We start from the raw sequence: 17963 nt of genomic DNA on the forward strand, positions 1-17963 counted from the left end.
TTTACGGAACGAATGGAGTATATGTTTTCATTTGATAAAGTTTTATAAAAGGTTAATGTGATATTGAAGATTTTACAGAAGGAAAAAGAAAATATATATATAAATTGATGTATAATATAATACTTGATTGATGTGCCGCAATTATTTTTAATCGTATATAGACAGGATTAATACATATAATACATTGTATTATCTATGTGGAGTACAAAATTGAAACTGTAATAAATATGTTTTTATAGAGCAAAGAGAGAAACGATTGATATAGTAATTAATTATTGAAAATAATTAATATTTGAAATTAAGAGGATAAAAATTGAAATTTAAAAAGTTAAGAATAAAATTTTATGAAATTGCGGCATAGGATAGAGAATCATCGTGATATTATATATTTATAGATGTCTTAGGTCGGTTTTTCATTGAGATTGTGATACAATCACAAAAGAGGAAGATCAAATAATTGGCCGGTGATTGTTTTATATATTATTATTCTAAGGGTGATTCTATTCACAGCCCCCATTTTACTCCTTATAGCCCCCATATAAAATAATAATAATAAATAATTATAAATTTACTATTGTACCTATAAATCATAGCCCCAAATTAAATCCCTATTTTTGCATAGCCTCCAACCAGATTTACGTTTCAATACAAATTAAATCATAGCCGTCAAGCGCCACCGCAAGGTGTTGAGGGACAACATACAGGGTATCACCAAGTCGGCCATCCACCGCCTGGCGCGGCGTGGTGGCGTTAAGCGTATCTGCGGCCTCATCGACGAGGAGACACGCGGCGTGCTCAAGATCTTCTTCGAGAACGTCATCCGCGATGCCCTCACTTATACCGAGCACGCCCGCCGGAAAACCGTGACGGCGATGGACGTTGTCTAGGCGCTCAAGAGGCAAGGCCGCACTCTCTACGGGTTCGGTGGTTGAGCTGTTAGGATTGGGGTTTGCGTCCGATGTAAATTTACGGTTTATTTTGGTGTTTTTGAATTTGGTTTGATAAAATAATTTCAATGTAATATTTTTTTTTTTTGATCAGTAAAGTAAAAATTTTATTAAAAGAAAAGGGATCAAGGCATCAGGAATGCCAATCAAAACAACAAAACAAGTTTGAAGTCTTTGGAACACCAAGAAGTAAAAGTAATTCCTAACTCCACGATTTTGTAGGCCTCGTTCCAACTCCAAAGTCTCCCCTTAATCTGTAAAACAAGTCTATCAATATCCCAAGCCTTGTCCCGGAAACGACTATCATTCCTGCTTTCCCAGAGCAACCACACTGTTCCCACCCACAAAGCTTTAAGCAGTCTTCTTTCTCTCTTCTTTTTTCCAGCCGCAATGAAAGAAATGAAGTGTTGAAAAATACCTCTCGGATTTGCCGTTTTGATGTCAAGCCATTGAAAGATCTGGTCCCACACCGCCGCTGCTTTAGGACAATAGAGGAACAGGTGTTCCGTCGTTTCCTCACTAGAAACACAGGCATTGCACCATCTCTCCTCCACGCTGATCTGGACATTTCTTCTACTCAGATTATCACATGTTGCCAATCTGTTTCTAAGACATCTCCATGCCGTCACCTTGGCTTTATTTGGTGTTGGGGCCTTCCAAACCTTTGCCATCTCCAAAGGTAAAACTTGTTGCTCCTCTCTTGTTTTTGCCACAATTTCATATGCCGACTTGATTGTGAAGCATCCATCTGGTGTCGCCTTCCAGTTCCATCCGTCTATTACATCTACACAAGGAACAAAATCAGCTATAACCAACTGGAGATCCTCCGCAAACCCTTTCTCCCTCTCCCTTAACTCCCTCCTCCACTCCACCCTCCACACCCACGACCCTCCTTCCCAAAATCCACTTTCACCAACCAGCCTTTTCTTGTTCAGGCTCAAATTATACAGTCTCGGAAACACAAACTTAAGGGGTTTGTCAACCGCCCACACATCCTCCCAAAAGCTGGTATCAAGCCCATCCCCAATTCTTCGCCTCAAATTATTGATGAACCACCGATCTCTCCTTCCTCCTACCTTATCCACAATTTTCTGCCACCACCCTTTCTGTCCACCTCTTCCCGCCACCGAACATTCACCCCCTTCCCCCCACACTAGCCCCCCATAAATCGATTTGATCACCCTTACCCACAGAGCTTTCCCCTCCCCTAAAAATCTCCAGAGCCACTTACTTAACAGGACCTGATTAAACCAATCGATATTCCGAAACCCCAGACCTCCTGAATCCTTGTTTAGGCACAAGGCATTCCACTTGAACCAAGTGATACCCCCCATCTGTGTGCCTCCTCCCCACAAAAATTTGGTGAACAGTGAATTAAGTTCCTTAATCACCGCTTTAGGTATGAAAGCGAGGGATAATTGATATACCGGGATGGATTGCAACACCGACTTGACTAGAGTAATTCGCCCTGCCAATGAAAGGTGTCTCTTCTTCCAGCTTGCCACTTTGTTTGAAACTTTTTCAATCAAAAACTTCCAATCTCCAACACCATTGCTGCGCCCCCCCACTTTAGTACCCAAGTAGTTGCACGGAAAGGAACCGATCTTGCACATGAGGAGCGATGCCCATCTCCTCTCAACTGCCTCATCCACTCCCACTGTCAGAAGACAACTTTTGTCGAAATTTACAGCTAAACCCGAGGCGAACTGAAAGAGAATCAGGAGTTTTTTTACGCTCTCCATATTCTTGTCATCTGCCTCCAACAAGAAGATAGTATCGTCCGCGTACTGTAGATGTGAAATGGGCACTTTATCCTTGCCAATCTTCGCCGGGACCAGGAACTGCCTCTCCGTTGCTCTTTCAATGAACTCGTTAAGGCCTTCCGCCACGATAAGGAACAGGAAAGGTGACAATGGGTCACCCTGTCTCAAACCTCTCTCCATTTTGAATTCTCCCGTCGATGACCCGTTCACCAATACACTTGCCATTCCAGATTCCAGACACCCTTTAATCCACTTCCTCCAAACTCCGTCAAAGTTAAGTCGATCTAGAAGCAAGGATATGTTCGTCTGCTTGTGCACAAGGGAACAAACTCAAGTATTTCCTAATCTTTTGTGTTGATTTAAGTGTGCAATTGGCGTGAATGCCTTTTTAGCTCATTGATTATTTTTCATTATTAGGGAATGCACAATCGTATTGTTTCATTGGTCTTGAGGTATGATTTAGTTGTGTTTCTGAAAACTGCAATATTGCTGATATTTCTGTGATGGCTTATTGTTTTATAGTAATCTTTGCTAATTGTTATTTAGATTGTTGTCTGCTGTTTTGCTTTAAGTGGATTGCTGCAATGGCTGCCTCGACCAAAATAATAAAACTTGAATTTAATTTGGCTATGGAAAAAATCAAGAAAAGTTTCTGCAGTGGATTGTGTTTGCGTATGGTTGAAGACTATACAAAAGTAGGGATTTAATTTGGGCATATGATTTAGGGGCTATACAAAAATAGAGATTTAATTTGGGGTTATAATTTATTGGGTAAAATAGTAAATTTATAATTATTTATTTATTATTATTTTGTATGGGGGGCTATAGTGAGTAAAATGGGGGCTGTGAATTACCCTTATTCTAATTAAGTGGATTTGGGCCTAATGTTATTGATTAAGACAATGGGCTTATTTTTAGGAATCGTAAACCTTTGCTCTGTGACTAGTTTTGTTTATAAACCTAAGGTTCATCTTCTTTATGATATGTCATAAATATAAACTCAGTGGAAACCCTTATTGGTAATTGTGGGATGAAACTTTTCATGAACTTATCACTGTACATTATTCGAGCAGCTTCGTTTCAGATTTCGCTTGGATTCAATTTTGATCGATTGCTTAAATTTTGCCAGCTTCTTTTAATTGATGCTTCAAACTTCTAGTCTTTTTTTGGGGGCATGTAACTAGACATCAATATTTTTTTGACAGCCGGATAATAAGGGGAATGCCACGTCATCCGGTGTCTAGGGAAGAATAAAATTTGATGACGTGGGATGCCCCGTGGCACCCGAGTAGGTGACCAAAAAGTAGAGTGACTTGAAAATGTCACTTGGAATTTCCTATCTTATTTTATTATGTCTTGCTCATGTTCATAATTATTAGTACTATCTTTCTTCAATTTTATCTTTATTTTATTTTAATTTAATTTTATAATTATTACTAATTAACATTCATTATATCTAATTAGTATCAATAAATGTTTTTTTAGCATAGAGTTGATTATTTCATAGTAAGTGTATATAATTTCTTAGCTTCAATTGATAATAAATATTAGTCACAGTTTATTTATTAGTATAATAATTGATGATCTCATAGCAATTATGCTATATCATTATTGAAAAAACATAATTCCCCTTCTAATCCATCACCAAATTGCATATATATAGCTAGTTCTCCAATTCAACTTCGTACATTTGAAGAAACAGAGTGGGTATATATATATGCAACAGAACCACTAAGCATATAGGCTGACGTAAACTATACTAATGTATTATTTATAATTTCAAACTACGTGTTAGATTTAAGTTATTATTAAATTTTAGAGTTAATTGTCGATTAATGCAAAATCATGTTAAGATTACAAAAAGAGCAAAATTTCATCTTTAAAAATCATGTTACATTTTGAAAGAAGGGATTATTGCCAGAACATACTTAAAGTTTGTCAATTTTCTTATTTATATCATGATTTTTTGGTATGAATTGTCCCACAGACAATATGAATAGTCCACTGATTATGAAGTTTACGAACGTTGCATACCAATAATATGGCAGAATAGGGAAATTTCGCGCAATCTAAATAGTCTCACGATTTGCAATTTTTCATTGCGATATTAGATTTGATTGGGGTGAAACTGTTCACGGTGGATGATTCAGAATCAATTTCCAATTCATGTATTTTTTGATCAAAATAAAAAATCATGATATAAATAAAAAAATTGGTAAACTTTGAGTATTTTCTTACAATAACTCCTCACGCTGCGTTTACTTTGATGTATAAATTTATCTATGGAAAATGATGAATAACACAAATTTATGCCTTTAAATGTCTCATTCTTTTTCCAACATTTGACACAAAAAGAAATGCTCACCATTTTTTTTTCCTTATTTTCACTTCAATGATGGATAATATTATACTTCCATTTTGGTGTGATAATATTATCCATCCTTGAAGTGAAAATAAGGAAGAAAAAATGGTGAACATTTCTTTTTGTGTCAAATATTGGAAAAGAAAGGAGATATTTAAAGGCATAAATTTATGTCATCCATCATTTTTCATGGATAAATTCATCCATCAAAGTAAACGGAGTCTTATAAAAATATCGAACCAAATCGAATTTATCCTAAATTTTAGGTCGAAAAATCCAATAATGCCCTCTCTATCCTTGACACAAATTAACAAGTTAGTTGGACAAGTTTAGAAAGCCGTTGAACTAAAACTTTCACACATAATCTAACCACCATACCTTCCACCCCAACCACCGCCACACCACCTCTTTATTACAAACACCCAAGAAACAAACTCATGGCCACCACACAGGAGGCCGACTTCAGCTTCCCCGCCGCCGCCGACTCGTCTCCCGACTCGCCGCCACTGTGGCGGCGGTCCGCCACCGCCCCCCGGCGCGAGGTGGAAGAAGAGGGATTCACCTTGCCGTCCTTTCAAGCATTCAGATTTTCAAGAAGCGTTAAGGAGAGAAAGTGCAACGAAGAAGACGGAGAAGAGAAGATGGATATGTTGTGGGAGGATTTGAACGAGGATCGATTTGCCAAAACCGCACAAAATTCGGACGTCTCTTCGCCTAGGAGAGAAGTGCAGATGAGCTGCGTGAGAGGTTTGCGGTTGTCCAGAGCAAATGGGCACATCATTTCTCATGGGAAGAAGACAAGCATTCTTGTGTTCATCAAAGCTTTGAAGAAGGTGTTTCTCATGCATAATTCACAACGTGCAATCAAGAAGAAGCCCTCTTAGTAATTTAATTCATCCCTCTGGACTTGATTTGATTGCTTAGATACTCGATTTTTTCCTTTCTTTTGTGTTTGTTATTGGAAGAGGGAAAGAACAAAAAGGATGATAAAAATATTTTCTTTTTCCTTCTTTTCCTTTTCTCTTTTTACAATTTTATTGTATTTTATCTTGTGTATAGAGTTGTCAACTGGGCTGGGCCAGCCCGGCCCGGCCCAGGCCCGGTTGAGCCCGTAAGGAGTTAGGCCCAGCCCAGCCCAAGCCCACATTTGAAATGGGCCGGTCCTGGGCCGGGCTTTTTATAAAATATCGAACCCAGCCCGATTCAGGACCACATGTCTAGTGGGCTTGGGCCTCAAATGGGCCGGGCCTCACATGGGCTTATGTTGGGTCGAGTATGATGGGCTTATACTGGGTTGTACTTCGAATGAGCTTCAGTTGGGTACGAATGAATTTTCAATTTTAGATTGTTTTAAATTTGTAATCATTATCTTTAAATTATTTTGAGCTTATTTATATATTTGACAAATGGTCCTTGTCAAAATACAAAACTAATTATAATCTGGATCATATAAATAATGTGCACGTTCATATATGGACAACCACTAAATTTAAATAAATTTAATATTTTAATAAGTTTGAATAGAAGATTGAATTGGAGACGTATTTGAATAGGAAATTAAATAGGTTTAATATTTTAGTATTGCTAAATTGTGCAGGGAATTGAATATTGAATAAGAGGAATAAATATATAAATAATATTTAACCTAAATTATTGGGCTTGGACCGGTCCTGGGCTGGGCCTGGTCCTGGTCCTGGGCCGGGCTTGGGCTGGGCTTCTACCGATCCTGGTCCTGGGCCGGGCTTGGGTTTGATAAATAGCCCAAATGGAGCCCATTTCAAAGGGCTGGCCCGGCCCAACTAACCCATTCGATCAAGTGGGCTGGTCCTGGGCCGGCCCATACCGGGCTTGGGCCGGTTCGGGCTGGGCCGGCCCGGCCCAATTGACAACTCTACTTGTGTATAATATTATTATTATTAATATTTAAAAGAAGAAAGATAAATAGTCAGATATATTTCAAATTATCTAACCAATTAATACCCAAATTAACTCCGGAAAATTATGCAAATTAATTTATCCCAAATTAAAAATGAATTCGGTACTTAAAATGTGAGTAGGAACGTCATGAGAAACGGTGATAGTTTAAAAGGCAGCAGGCCATGCAAATTGTATATGGGAGACAAGGTATGTAATTCCATAGGCTAAGTGCATGACGCTCTGAATATTCTATTTTTATATTTTATGTCAATGTGTTGATAAAGGGACATATCAAATATTGAATGAACGTTAGTTGAACACTTCACTTCATGAGATAGTTCTATTTGCCTGTGAGCGAGTGATTGATTGCAAGATAAAGATGCCACCTTTTACCAGTAGCTGTCACCTATCAATTAAATATGTTCAATTAAAAGCTGTGATGCACTACACAAGGAGTCGTTCATCTTTGCAAATCATTATTAATTGGAGGATATTAATGAGAGTGGTTGGTTAGTGACAATATGAAGCCTTCTTTTTTTCATCAAAATGATAAAAGACATTAATTATATTTGTCCTTTTAAACATAACAAACACACCATGAGAAAAAAATCCAAATAAAATTTGTTGGAATCATTATGCACAATTGGTGGTGGCAATATCTCACATGCAATGCAATACGATGGGAAAAATGTATTTTTCTGAGGATGTTTTTGCCTCCGTATGTTATTTATTACATTCCAGTTCCATTTATAATGGATCAAAATCCACTTTATACCTTAAAATAAGCGGAGTCCATTTACTTTATTTATACTTTACTTTATCATTATATCCCTATTATATATTTCATTATAAGTATAAATTTGTAAATTTTATACTCTATATATCCCATTAGTAATGTCTCAATTACTATAATAGGACATCCACTAGCTAGTAATGTCTCATACCCTATTTAGTAAAAAATTACCCATTTAATTTGTTATTAACAGTGGGTTGAACCCACTGACTATCATTGATGCACCCCTAATATGTGCCACCCTGATTATCACGTTCTACGATCGGACGTCCATCGCGATGGGCGGTCGCAGGCGGTTGGATCCGCCACTGCCTGCGACATACTTCGGCAACTGTCTCGCATTTGTGAAGGTGAAGTCAACGCACAAACTGTCTGAAGGGGAAGGAAGGCTTCCTCATCACGCCTCAGGGTTGCAGAGGAGTGGCCGGCGTAGTTCCAAAATCTGATCGAGAAGCGCTTCTTCGGTATGCAAGAAACTGGACATGCAAGATACTACTAGTAGTAATTTGAAATGCAAAATAAATTGGACATGAAAGAAACTACTAGTAATCTGAAATCCAAATGATCAAAACGGCTAGTCTAATGCTACAAAATAAGATGTTTCAGTATGTGTTTTCATTATCACAAATACTCCTGTACAACTGGTTTCCACAATGACACTACTTCATTTGGGAACTAACACTAATTTGTATGTTGAAGTAGTGTCATTCAGAAACCAGCTGCATGGTGCAACCGGTAGCATGAGAGAGTGCCTCTTTGATTATTGATTATATTTTAAGAACTTTTTAATATATTGGGACGGATAGTCCACACTCCACATAATAATTCATTTATAAACTAAAAATTTAGTAAGACTTAGCATAAAAAGTATGTTTTCGTCAACCTATGGTTGATGGTATTTTTCTTCAAATCTCAAATTAATAGGTCATAAATTAATAAAACTCCTAAAGAAGAGGTGGTCATTGCACTCCTTCATATTCTAACAGTATAAAAATAAACGTACATATGAAGCAAAACTAAAATCTCAAAGTGTAACGACAACAACCGTACGTATTCAAATGACAGAAACACAACTAAGTGGGTAAGACGTTTCTCCTCCAACCATTTGGTTGGGAAGCGAATCACCACAAAGGAAAAATGTAAAACCATTATTGATCTTCCTTTGAGGGGAAAAAAATACAATATACATTCTGCAAGCAAAAGATAATCTTCGAATAACCACCAAAATTTTATCAAGTTAATGATGAGAAGAATACATGGTGTAGAAACTGTAAAAAGTGCTATCATAATGAATATGGTTACAAAAGATATTGGTCGGGTGCTAAATTTTTGGGCATTATACAATCAATATATCTCATCAATGGACTCGAACTGAGGCTCTAGAACATGATGTCTATGTTTTATGTAGTTTTATCTTTCAAGCAAGTTTGAAGAGGCAGCAAAAACTAACCTTTGCCTTGCTCGTATCGTATTGTGTCAGTGGAAGCAATGCGCCTTCACCATTCAACGTAGCAAAAGTTGCAAATATACACCGCACGAGATCGTATCCACCACTCCACATTGACACATAGATCAAAAGAATGAACCTGTTACCCTGTGATGCCTAGAGGCACGATGGTCAACTACCCTGTCTCGTGCTGGGGGGTGTTCCTCTTCTCCTCGGATCTGTGATGGTACAGTTTAGCAATCTTTCGCCTCTCGCAGTCCTGAAATGCAGATAACGTGAGTTCAACAATAAAAAACACCATGAATTGAGATGCTTGTAAGGATATCTCATTCAGGGTTGAACTACAATGATACCTTGAACATGTTGAGATAAAAGGGTTTCTCTCGATTAGTCCTTCTCAGTTTATGATATGTATAGGCGAAACTCAGTTGGTCACGAGGAGTAAACCGTTCAACCTCGTTAAACCAAAGGCAGGAAAACAAGTTTGACATTGGTGTGTGAGCCCTAACAATGAAAGAACCTTCAGGTACATCTGCGATATGATCAATGTGTCATATATGGGAAAGAACATAACAACCGGAAGGAAAGAATTTTGTGAAGATGAAACTGTCAAAATCATACTGCTTGGCAGAAGCTTGCCAGGATCTGATGCATTGAATCTTCTCATCCCATCTGCTTGATAGAATGCAAACTGTTCATCTATAACGCTATGGTTATACTTGTTGAGCTTCTTATTTTGGGCCACCTCTTCCCACAAACAATGGCGATCATAGTGATTCGAAATAGCATATTCGTGACCTTTTCTCCACAAGAAATATTCCAAAATAAGCATGGGATCAAGTTGAAGACGAAGTTTGCTGTCCAGCCAAATTGAGTACCTAAAATGATATGTAGATGGAGATGTTGATAAAAAGGTGCTGAGAAATACGTTGTAAGTCATTCATATATAAGAGGCATGGCGAAAGAAAGGCAAACTGACAAAGTGCTCTCTGTTGAACTCAATAACACCAGATACTGGTATATGACTAGCATACAGTTCGTACAATAGTGTATAATACTATTATGAGATGAGTCCCAGCTGAAGTCCTACAAAATCATTTTCCTAAGTTCCGTGCATTTCTGAAGGGGCCAACTTTTAGGACTATATCAGAATCTTTCAGAGAAAAAAAAATGAGGAATGGAACTATATGACAATAAATTTCACTGGGGATTCAGATCATCAATGAGAAAATAGTGTTTTAAAGAGTGCTCTGTTAATTCCATTCACACAAGCGACAGTGTATATCCAAAATACACGTTTCACATTATTCACCATTTATGTGCTGAGCTAAAATTTCCAGTATAAAAACTCCAAAGCTCATCCAGGCCCCAGACACAATTGTATTGATGCGACAAATTGAAAATAAGACACTACAGTACAGTCAAAGAAATGTTCTAAAATATTAGCAAAAAAACTACAAATATAATGCAAGAAAAATAAGAATAAAGATGCAATCCATCTTGAAGGTGTTCTAGCTTATTCTTTGTACCTGGCTGAAGAAAAAAGTCGGTGTGGCAAAAATTTTGGTATCTTCCCTACTCTTCTCATATCTGTGTAAGGAAGATTCTTTACCACCACAATCTTCCACAACCCAACAAAGCCCATTGTATCAGGCATTTGACCTTCCGATGAAAGAGTTTGTAAAGTCACTTCATCAACAAACATGACGAAGCATACATTTTTCCTTGACATACGAGAGACCTGATTTGTAAAAGAAGTTAGTGCATCTTTTCGTAGAATAGTTATGAGATCTTTTTAAGTAGTAACCTAATCAATCCAGTTTCAGTTCCAACATTAGTCACTACCACTTCTCAAGATAGATGACATGTGAGTTCAAACTGAAATCAGTAATCCCCTCATGACCTCAAACCCCAGCATATAGCTCTCTACCTTTCAAGAAAGTCATTGAGTTTGAGTCAGACAGTTATGTAAGGTATACAAAAGTGAATATTGTCAGCTTCAATGAGACAAGAACCAGATACAGAAGAATTCCAAACAGATGAATAAGGCTCACTTATTTCGTGTTGATCTTGATTAGCCTCAAGTGTAAGGGAGAATTGTCTTTCAATTATTGTGACAAGAGTTACAAGACCTTGAGTTTAAAAAAAAAACTTAGTTATATTATTATATAGATTAATATTAAATTTAATCCAACCCCATTTTCACATTGTTCTTTTATTTTATTATAAATTGCAGTACCAGTTACAACTTACAATCTCCTATACTTCTAATAAACCTAAGTATCCACTTGATTTTATTAGGTATGCATGACAGGAATGAGGTTAACTACAGCTAAAAGGCAGAAAAAGGGTCCATAGAATCTTACGGCTTTGCCAATTGGTGATCTCAAGCGATCAGAATTACCAAAAATGCAAGACATGACAGCAATGTGGCAACTGCTAATGTATTTTGCATCATCTTCAGCTAAGTCAAAACCTGTACTTGAGGACCCTTTAGGACCTTTCACAAAGCCACAGTTAATCTTCTGATCACGGGCAATAAAAGATGCTTCCCTTTCTTGGAGACTCTGATGTCCAGCAAATCTAGGTTGCCAATTTTCATCGTCAGTGGGCTTCTCTTCCATTTCTGTATATTGCAAGGAAAATCTTGCAAATTTTCGACTTTCTATAGGCTCCACAATTAATGCAGATGCATTCAGAAATTTCATCTCACAAGAACCTAAAATTGCATAGTATCAGCATTCAATCCAGAATTGCAGACAAGGAACAGACACATGGTGAAATAGGAAAAATGAATTAAATTTATTCTCAGATATATTACCATGAGTCATGACTTCCATTTGTTTTAAAAGGTTTTTTTTTTCTCCCTTTTAGTTTTTCAAAATTAAAAAGGAAAATTGAGCATTTTGCAAATGGGCCATTCTTAGGCACAACTGAGCAAATACTATGTGAAAGGTTTTAAAACGAGTATTACTATAAAAGATGCAAGATACCTTATTTACTTTACAACATAATAATTTTATATAGTCACCCCCCTGTGTTGTATCAGCATATAGATAACACAAGCTCCTTTGAGCTGAAACGATCAACTAAACTCCACAATGCAACTCAAAGAATTGAATAACAACCAGACTTGCCATATAGCTAGCAACCTTGATTAAAAAAGTATTAATTGATATCAGTAGGAAATATAGATGTTCATTGTCATTTGTCAAACTAAGTAGCAGAATAGTTCATTGTCTCATTCTTGTAATGGAAAGCTTGTCAATCACTGGAGTACTAGGACTTTCAAGAAAAAGTAATTAATAATTAGATAAATTACCGGAAAATTTTCGACGCTTCGACTTCTTTTTTGAACCCGAGCGCTTTTCAGGAACAAGCCTCTTAACAGGCTGACCTTCCGCAGAACTGGCCCTCTCAGAAATCAGGTTAACTTTAACTTGCTGGGAGTCTGAAAGAGACTCCTTCCCATCTAAATCAGCAGAAGCTTCATCAACCTCCTCATCGGTATGCTGCTTACTTTTTCTAGTGTCATGCACAAGAGAGGCCTCCCTATTGCTGCTATGGAGTATAGTGGCACTAGAGTGGTCCATGTAATCATTACCAGTATCATCACTTTCTTCCATTTGATCGTCCTGTAAGTCAATACCATCATCATATTCATCCACCTCATCTAGTGCTCTATGTTCCCTCCCATCAGTATCCTGTGAGTGCTGGTTTCTATGATCATCTGAATCTGTGGACTTCTCATTGCTCTTTAAAGAAGCCTCATATTCAGCCTCGTACATTTTCAATTCATTGCGCCCAGCCTCATTGTATAAACCATTCTTATGGTGATCCGAGCTAGCATGGGACCGGTCATCAGAAGATACTTTGTCTCTCTTTTTAACTGTAATGTGAACCTTATCCACAGAGCCATCCTGGGCTCGCTCCTGTTCCTCCTCAGTATAGTCTTCATCTCTTCTTCTATCATCCCTGTCCCAGTACCGTGAATCCCGACCATGAGTAACAGATCCATGGCCAAACTTAAGCTCCCTGGGTCTTTGTATTCGTGTCACATCCATGAGAAAATCTGTATCATTGCTCATGTCTTCATCTTCAGTCTGGTGTCTATTGCTTTCCATTCCTAACACAGAAAGAATGAGTGAGTTGCAAATCTAAAGCTCTTGGCTAGCAAGTTGAGCTAGATAGCAGCATTTGTGACCTCAAGTTGAACCAAATTCAGATTTAATTAGTTTAACATGTGATTTCAGGGTGCATCCATTTATACAGCTAGATGTAGTTGGATGAAACTATTCAAGTACCAGGAAGTCCAAAAAGATCTGATTAACAAACATATCAGCACATACAGTTGGGAATTTGTAATTTGGTGGATATTTAAATTTTGATTGAATGTTGAAACAAATGTTCAATTTCAAATCCACCCTTATTCACCACATAAACGAGGCCTGAGTCAACATCTACATCCCTAGGATATTTATGATTGAGGGCATGGATTTGGCAAGATTAATTCGACTTATATCTTAAACTCTGTTGAATCTCATAGCACCTTTGAATGGGAGGTTCTGCAGATCTGACAAAAAAATGGAGGTTTCACGAATCCTCTAATGTTGATCAAAGTTGACATATTTAGACTTCAATAACACAAATATGGGAATCCACTTCAAAATCACTTGCAACTCTCCCTGCTAGGTTTCTTTAATCCAAAGAAACTAAATTTACTTCCATGCACAAATTTCACCACTAAAAAAACATTATCTCAGTTCGAAAACCACATTACTATCAGCAATCAAACACTCAACACAAATACTCATCACTAAAATCCGAGCCCCGATTCACTATCCCTAAACAATTAGTCAATCGCCAAAACTTTCAACTAGATTAGCTCACAAAAAAATGAGAGATTAAACGAACTCCAAAACCAAATCCATAAACCCTCAACACAATGAAGTCGATTACTCACAGACCTTTACTCTGCAGTACGAAGTAGAAAAAAGCGGAGATCGCCAGAATGAGAGCGAGTATCAGAACGCAGAATCCGATAGAGATCTTATACGGCGGCGGTGCCTTCGATCGCCGGTGGTGGAACTGCCTGGAGCCGCCGCGGACACTGAGCGGTAAGTGATCCGTGACGACGCCGTTTCGCGAGCCATTGCCGCCGGATTGCCTGAACTGAGCCATCCGCGCATTATTGAACGTAGATACACAATGCGCGTACGTGTACCCAGCTCCGGCAAGGGCACGATTGGAAATAAGCGGGTTTTTGAAGGGTATAACAGTGATTTTGACCAGCTCGTGCGGACAATCGGAGGAATTTGAGGAAGCTCACCGGAGAGTGATTGATTTCTGACAGGGGCAGCGGTGGGAGTGGGAATAAAGGAAAGAGGGAGAGTGGGATTTTTATAAGTTTGATTTTATCTAATGAGTTTATTTACTATTTTTGGATTTTTCAAATATTTCTGTCTATTATCAGAATTCAGAAATGCCCCTAGATTAACAATTTTATTTTTGTTTATTTTGTTTTGTGAAAATGTCATGTTATACACTCAAGCGTTTGATTTGGTGGATGAGATAAATAAGATTCTCATATAATTTTCTTGATCTGATATCGATTAGGGGCGTTTGATTTGGTAGATGAAATAAATAAGATTCCCATATAATTTTCTTGATTTGATATCGATTTGATGCTAGAACCCACCTCAGATCGTCACAAACCCTTCACTACTTTTGGTTCGACGTGCGAAAATCTGATTAGAAGACAGATCCATATTTCGAACGTCGAAGCAGATTGTGTTTTTTGCCGATCACAACAGGAAGATTCAAACCATCTTTTTTTCGGCTGCCAACGAACCTCCGAAATCTGGTATGATTTATGGTGGACGTCGTATCCCACCAAAATAATTCCTGCAGAATTATCAAAATATATTAGTATCGTGATAAGCAGGGTCGATCCCACAGAGAGCAGATAAAATCATTCAATCCCCTAAATCTATTAAATTTTGGTGATGCCACCACGCCTTAACTTTGAGAAAATATTAATTAACTAAGAATGCAGAATTAAATCAAATAAAATACGCTTGAAGTAAATATATGAAAAGGGTAATTCGGCTCAAATAAATCCACTCTAATTCAAATCTGATCCTCGACGCAATAATTAATCAATCCCTATCAACCAACCAGTTATAGGATACCGTGAAACGCAACGGACGTACCCCAATTCCTACTTACTGTGTCGATAAACAGCTGGAGACGCCAGACCTGCTTATTTCCCTTATTAAAATATAACCTAGCTGGAGACGCCAGACCTAGATTTAATATTCTAATAGCATTAAGATGAAGGAACCCAGTTTAGACCAATTATCCTAGATACGCTAGTAATAATTAATCCACCAATTTATTCCTACTACGAACATGGTAGCTTTATCACTAGTCAGCCCTATTCCAACAATTACGGATTGGCAGGAACTAATTGACTGTAATCCAATTAAACCTAAGTTGGCCAGACTTAAATAAAAATTAGAATTATCTTTAAACCCTAGGAATTAATCGGAATCAACAGGAATCAATTTTAAACCAATTAGGTCTCACAGATCATTAAATTAGAGTTTCATTATTCTCGCCGAATTAAAAGATTTAGCTACTCATAATTAAAACTAATACTCCCTCCGTCCCGGCCAAGGCGCTACATTTGCTTTTCGGCACGGGATTTAAGGAATTGTAGATTAATGTTTTAAGTGTGTAATAATAAAGTGATAAAGTAGGAGAGAGAAAGTAATAAAGTGATAAAGTAAGAAAGAGAAGGTAATAAAGTGATAAAGTAGGAGAGAGAATGTAATAAAGAAATACTTAATTAGTGTTAATTAAGTGTTTAAAATTTCTTATTTTTGCCAAATATAGAAATGTAGCATCTTCGTTGGGACGGCCCAAAAAAGAATATGTAGCATCTTGGGCGGGACGGAGGGAGTAATAAATAAATAATCAAAAGTAAACATAAACCAAATAACAAATAATCGAAAGAAATAAATAAAACACGCAAACCAATTGTCGGAATTAATGGAATTCGACTTCTTCAAATAATACTCCAAAAATATGCTTCAATGTCACCTTCTACTTTGCACAAAAATCGAAAGTTGTAATCCAACTAAACTAAAAACAAAAGCAATTAAAAGTCAACAAACTAAACTATTAGTTCACCAAAAAAGTCGAAAACAGTATGCAAGAGAAGGGAGTATGCGGCTACCCTAAAATCAACTATATATATAAGGAAAAATCCCTTAATTAGCCGCCTCCCTAAACTACCTAATGGGCTTCGGCCCCTACAAAAAATAAAGCATAGAAAATAATTAAAATCAAGAGTTTTGGACTTAATTAAATTCTAGACAATTAATTCCAAGCCCAATCTCTAACTATCTTCAAACTTCACGCTAAATCTCCATCGAAAGCTCGTCTTTCTCCAATTTCTTCCAATTAGCAGCTCCATCTCCAATTCTTCTCATTCCTGCGCCAAAACATAGCAGAACATGTAATATCACATGAAACCACGACAAAACGCACACTAAACTAGGTAGCTAAAATACACACATCAAATCCCCTCACACTTAGATCATACTTGTCCTCAAGTATGAAATAAGAGAAGAATTAATGGTGAAATTCAACCCCTAGAAGCAACTCCTTTCCTTGACACGAAGACTCTAGAAACGAAAGAACGGAAAACAGACACAACGACACACGCAAAGAACAGGAAAGTAAAAAGAAACGAGACAAGACACGACAAACCAAACGACTAGCCAAGCAACATCAAAGCATCAGGAACGAAACAGTCTATCAAATCAAATCATGCAATTCACCATCACTTCCCAACTCTCGAACTAAGAACATGAACCTCCAAAGTGTGTTTTCATTATCAATCTAGTCCAAATTAGGCAACAATGAGTGCAACTCTCACGCTCATTCAATCTCTCCATAAGATAAGGTAATTCTCACACAAGAAGAAACTCCAATTAGTCATGATATTTCGCAGTCACATTATGGCTCAAAAAGGTCTTTCTTCTTTGGTTGTAATGGGGCTAAGGACTATCAATGATGTAGGCAAGATCCTAGGGGTCCTAAGCTCAAACATTGAAGATCAAATATCGTGCATGCTCGAATCAAATCACACCCAAAGAATTCTAAACATATGAGGAGCAACCTTCAACTCTACTATGGGCAATAACCATCAAACAACTCAATGCATGTATACTAATTCAACCTTGGTGCAACCTTTATTTCCTCTCTTTTTTTTTTCTTTTTTCTTTTCTTTTTTTTGTTTTCTGTTTCTTTTTTTTTTCTCTTTTTTTTTTCTTGCACCACTTCATTAAAACAACACAATCATGCAAAGAGTACATCAAAAACAATCTGCCCAACTGTCAAAATCGTCCTCTGTTCGGCCAAACAGACCATCTGTCCTAGATTCAGAATGTAAATTCGGCTCGGTTCTGTTTGGGCAAACAAGTATCCTTATGCACATTCCTCAAAAATTCACTTAAGATGTAATTCAATTCTAACATGCACAATGGGACCAAAGAGAAGATTCACAAAAAACAGGCCTTGGCTATATATATATAGTGACTAATATGAACAATCACGGCAAGGCTCAAACATGGCTCACTAGGGGTTAGTGTACGGGTAGGAATTCAAAAGCAGGCCAATTGGCTACCCTAGTGCCTCTTATCATTTACCACATATGACACACTTG

At 37.4% G+C, this 17963-nt stretch overlaps 2 protein-coding genes across 2 annotated transcripts; one reads left to right on the plus strand and one right to left on the minus strand.

Moving 5' to 3' along the window:
• The first annotated feature begins 5509 nt into the window (after window positions 1-5509).
• On the plus strand, window positions 5510-5956 carry LOC131009714 (uncharacterized). The gene has a single exon (XM_057937125.1). The coding sequence runs from the start codon at window positions 5510-5512 to the stop codon at window positions 5954-5956; it is 447 nt and encodes a 148-aa protein (XP_057793108.1).
• A 3014-nt stretch (window positions 5957-8970) lies between these two features.
• LOC131010139 (uncharacterized) lies at window positions 8971-14628 on the minus strand. Its single transcript, XM_057937550.1, has 7 exons — window positions 14197-14628; window positions 12552-13355; window positions 11596-11948; window positions 10759-10970; window positions 9851-10107; window positions 9583-9761; window positions 8971-9488 (listed from the first exon to the last, which is right to left on the minus strand). The coding sequence occupies exons 1-7, from the start codon at window positions 14408-14410 to the stop codon at window positions 9405-9407; spliced, it is 2103 nt and encodes a 700-aa protein (XP_057793533.1). The 5' UTR covers window positions 14411-14628; the 3' UTR covers window positions 8971-9404.
• Between the last annotated feature and the right edge of the window lie 3335 nt (window positions 14629-17963).

Source organism: Salvia miltiorrhiza, chromosome 2 (assembly GCF_028751815.1).
Source record: "Salvia miltiorrhiza cultivar Shanhuang (shh) chromosome 2, IMPLAD_Smil_shh, whole genome shotgun sequence".
NCBI classification, from domain to species: Eukaryota; Viridiplantae; Streptophyta; class Magnoliopsida; order Lamiales; family Lamiaceae; genus Salvia; species Salvia miltiorrhiza.

Coding starts and splice junctions, on each gene's coding strand:
- LOC131009714 (XM_057937125.1), top strand. CDS start 5,510: ATGGCCACCACACAGGAGGCCGACTTCAGCTTCCCCGCCGCCGCCGAC.
- LOC131010139 (XM_057937550.1), bottom strand. CDS start 14,410: ATGGCTCAGTTCAGGCAATCCGGCGGCAATGGCTCGCGAAACGGCGTC. Junction 11,949..12,551: donor GAAGCGTCGAAAATTTTCCG/GTAATTTATCTA, acceptor ATGCAATTTTAG/GTTCTTGTGAGATGAAATTT. Junction 10,108..10,758: donor CGACTTTTTTCTTCAGCCAG/GTACAAAGAATA, acceptor ATATCATTTTAG/GTACTCAATTTGGCTGGACA.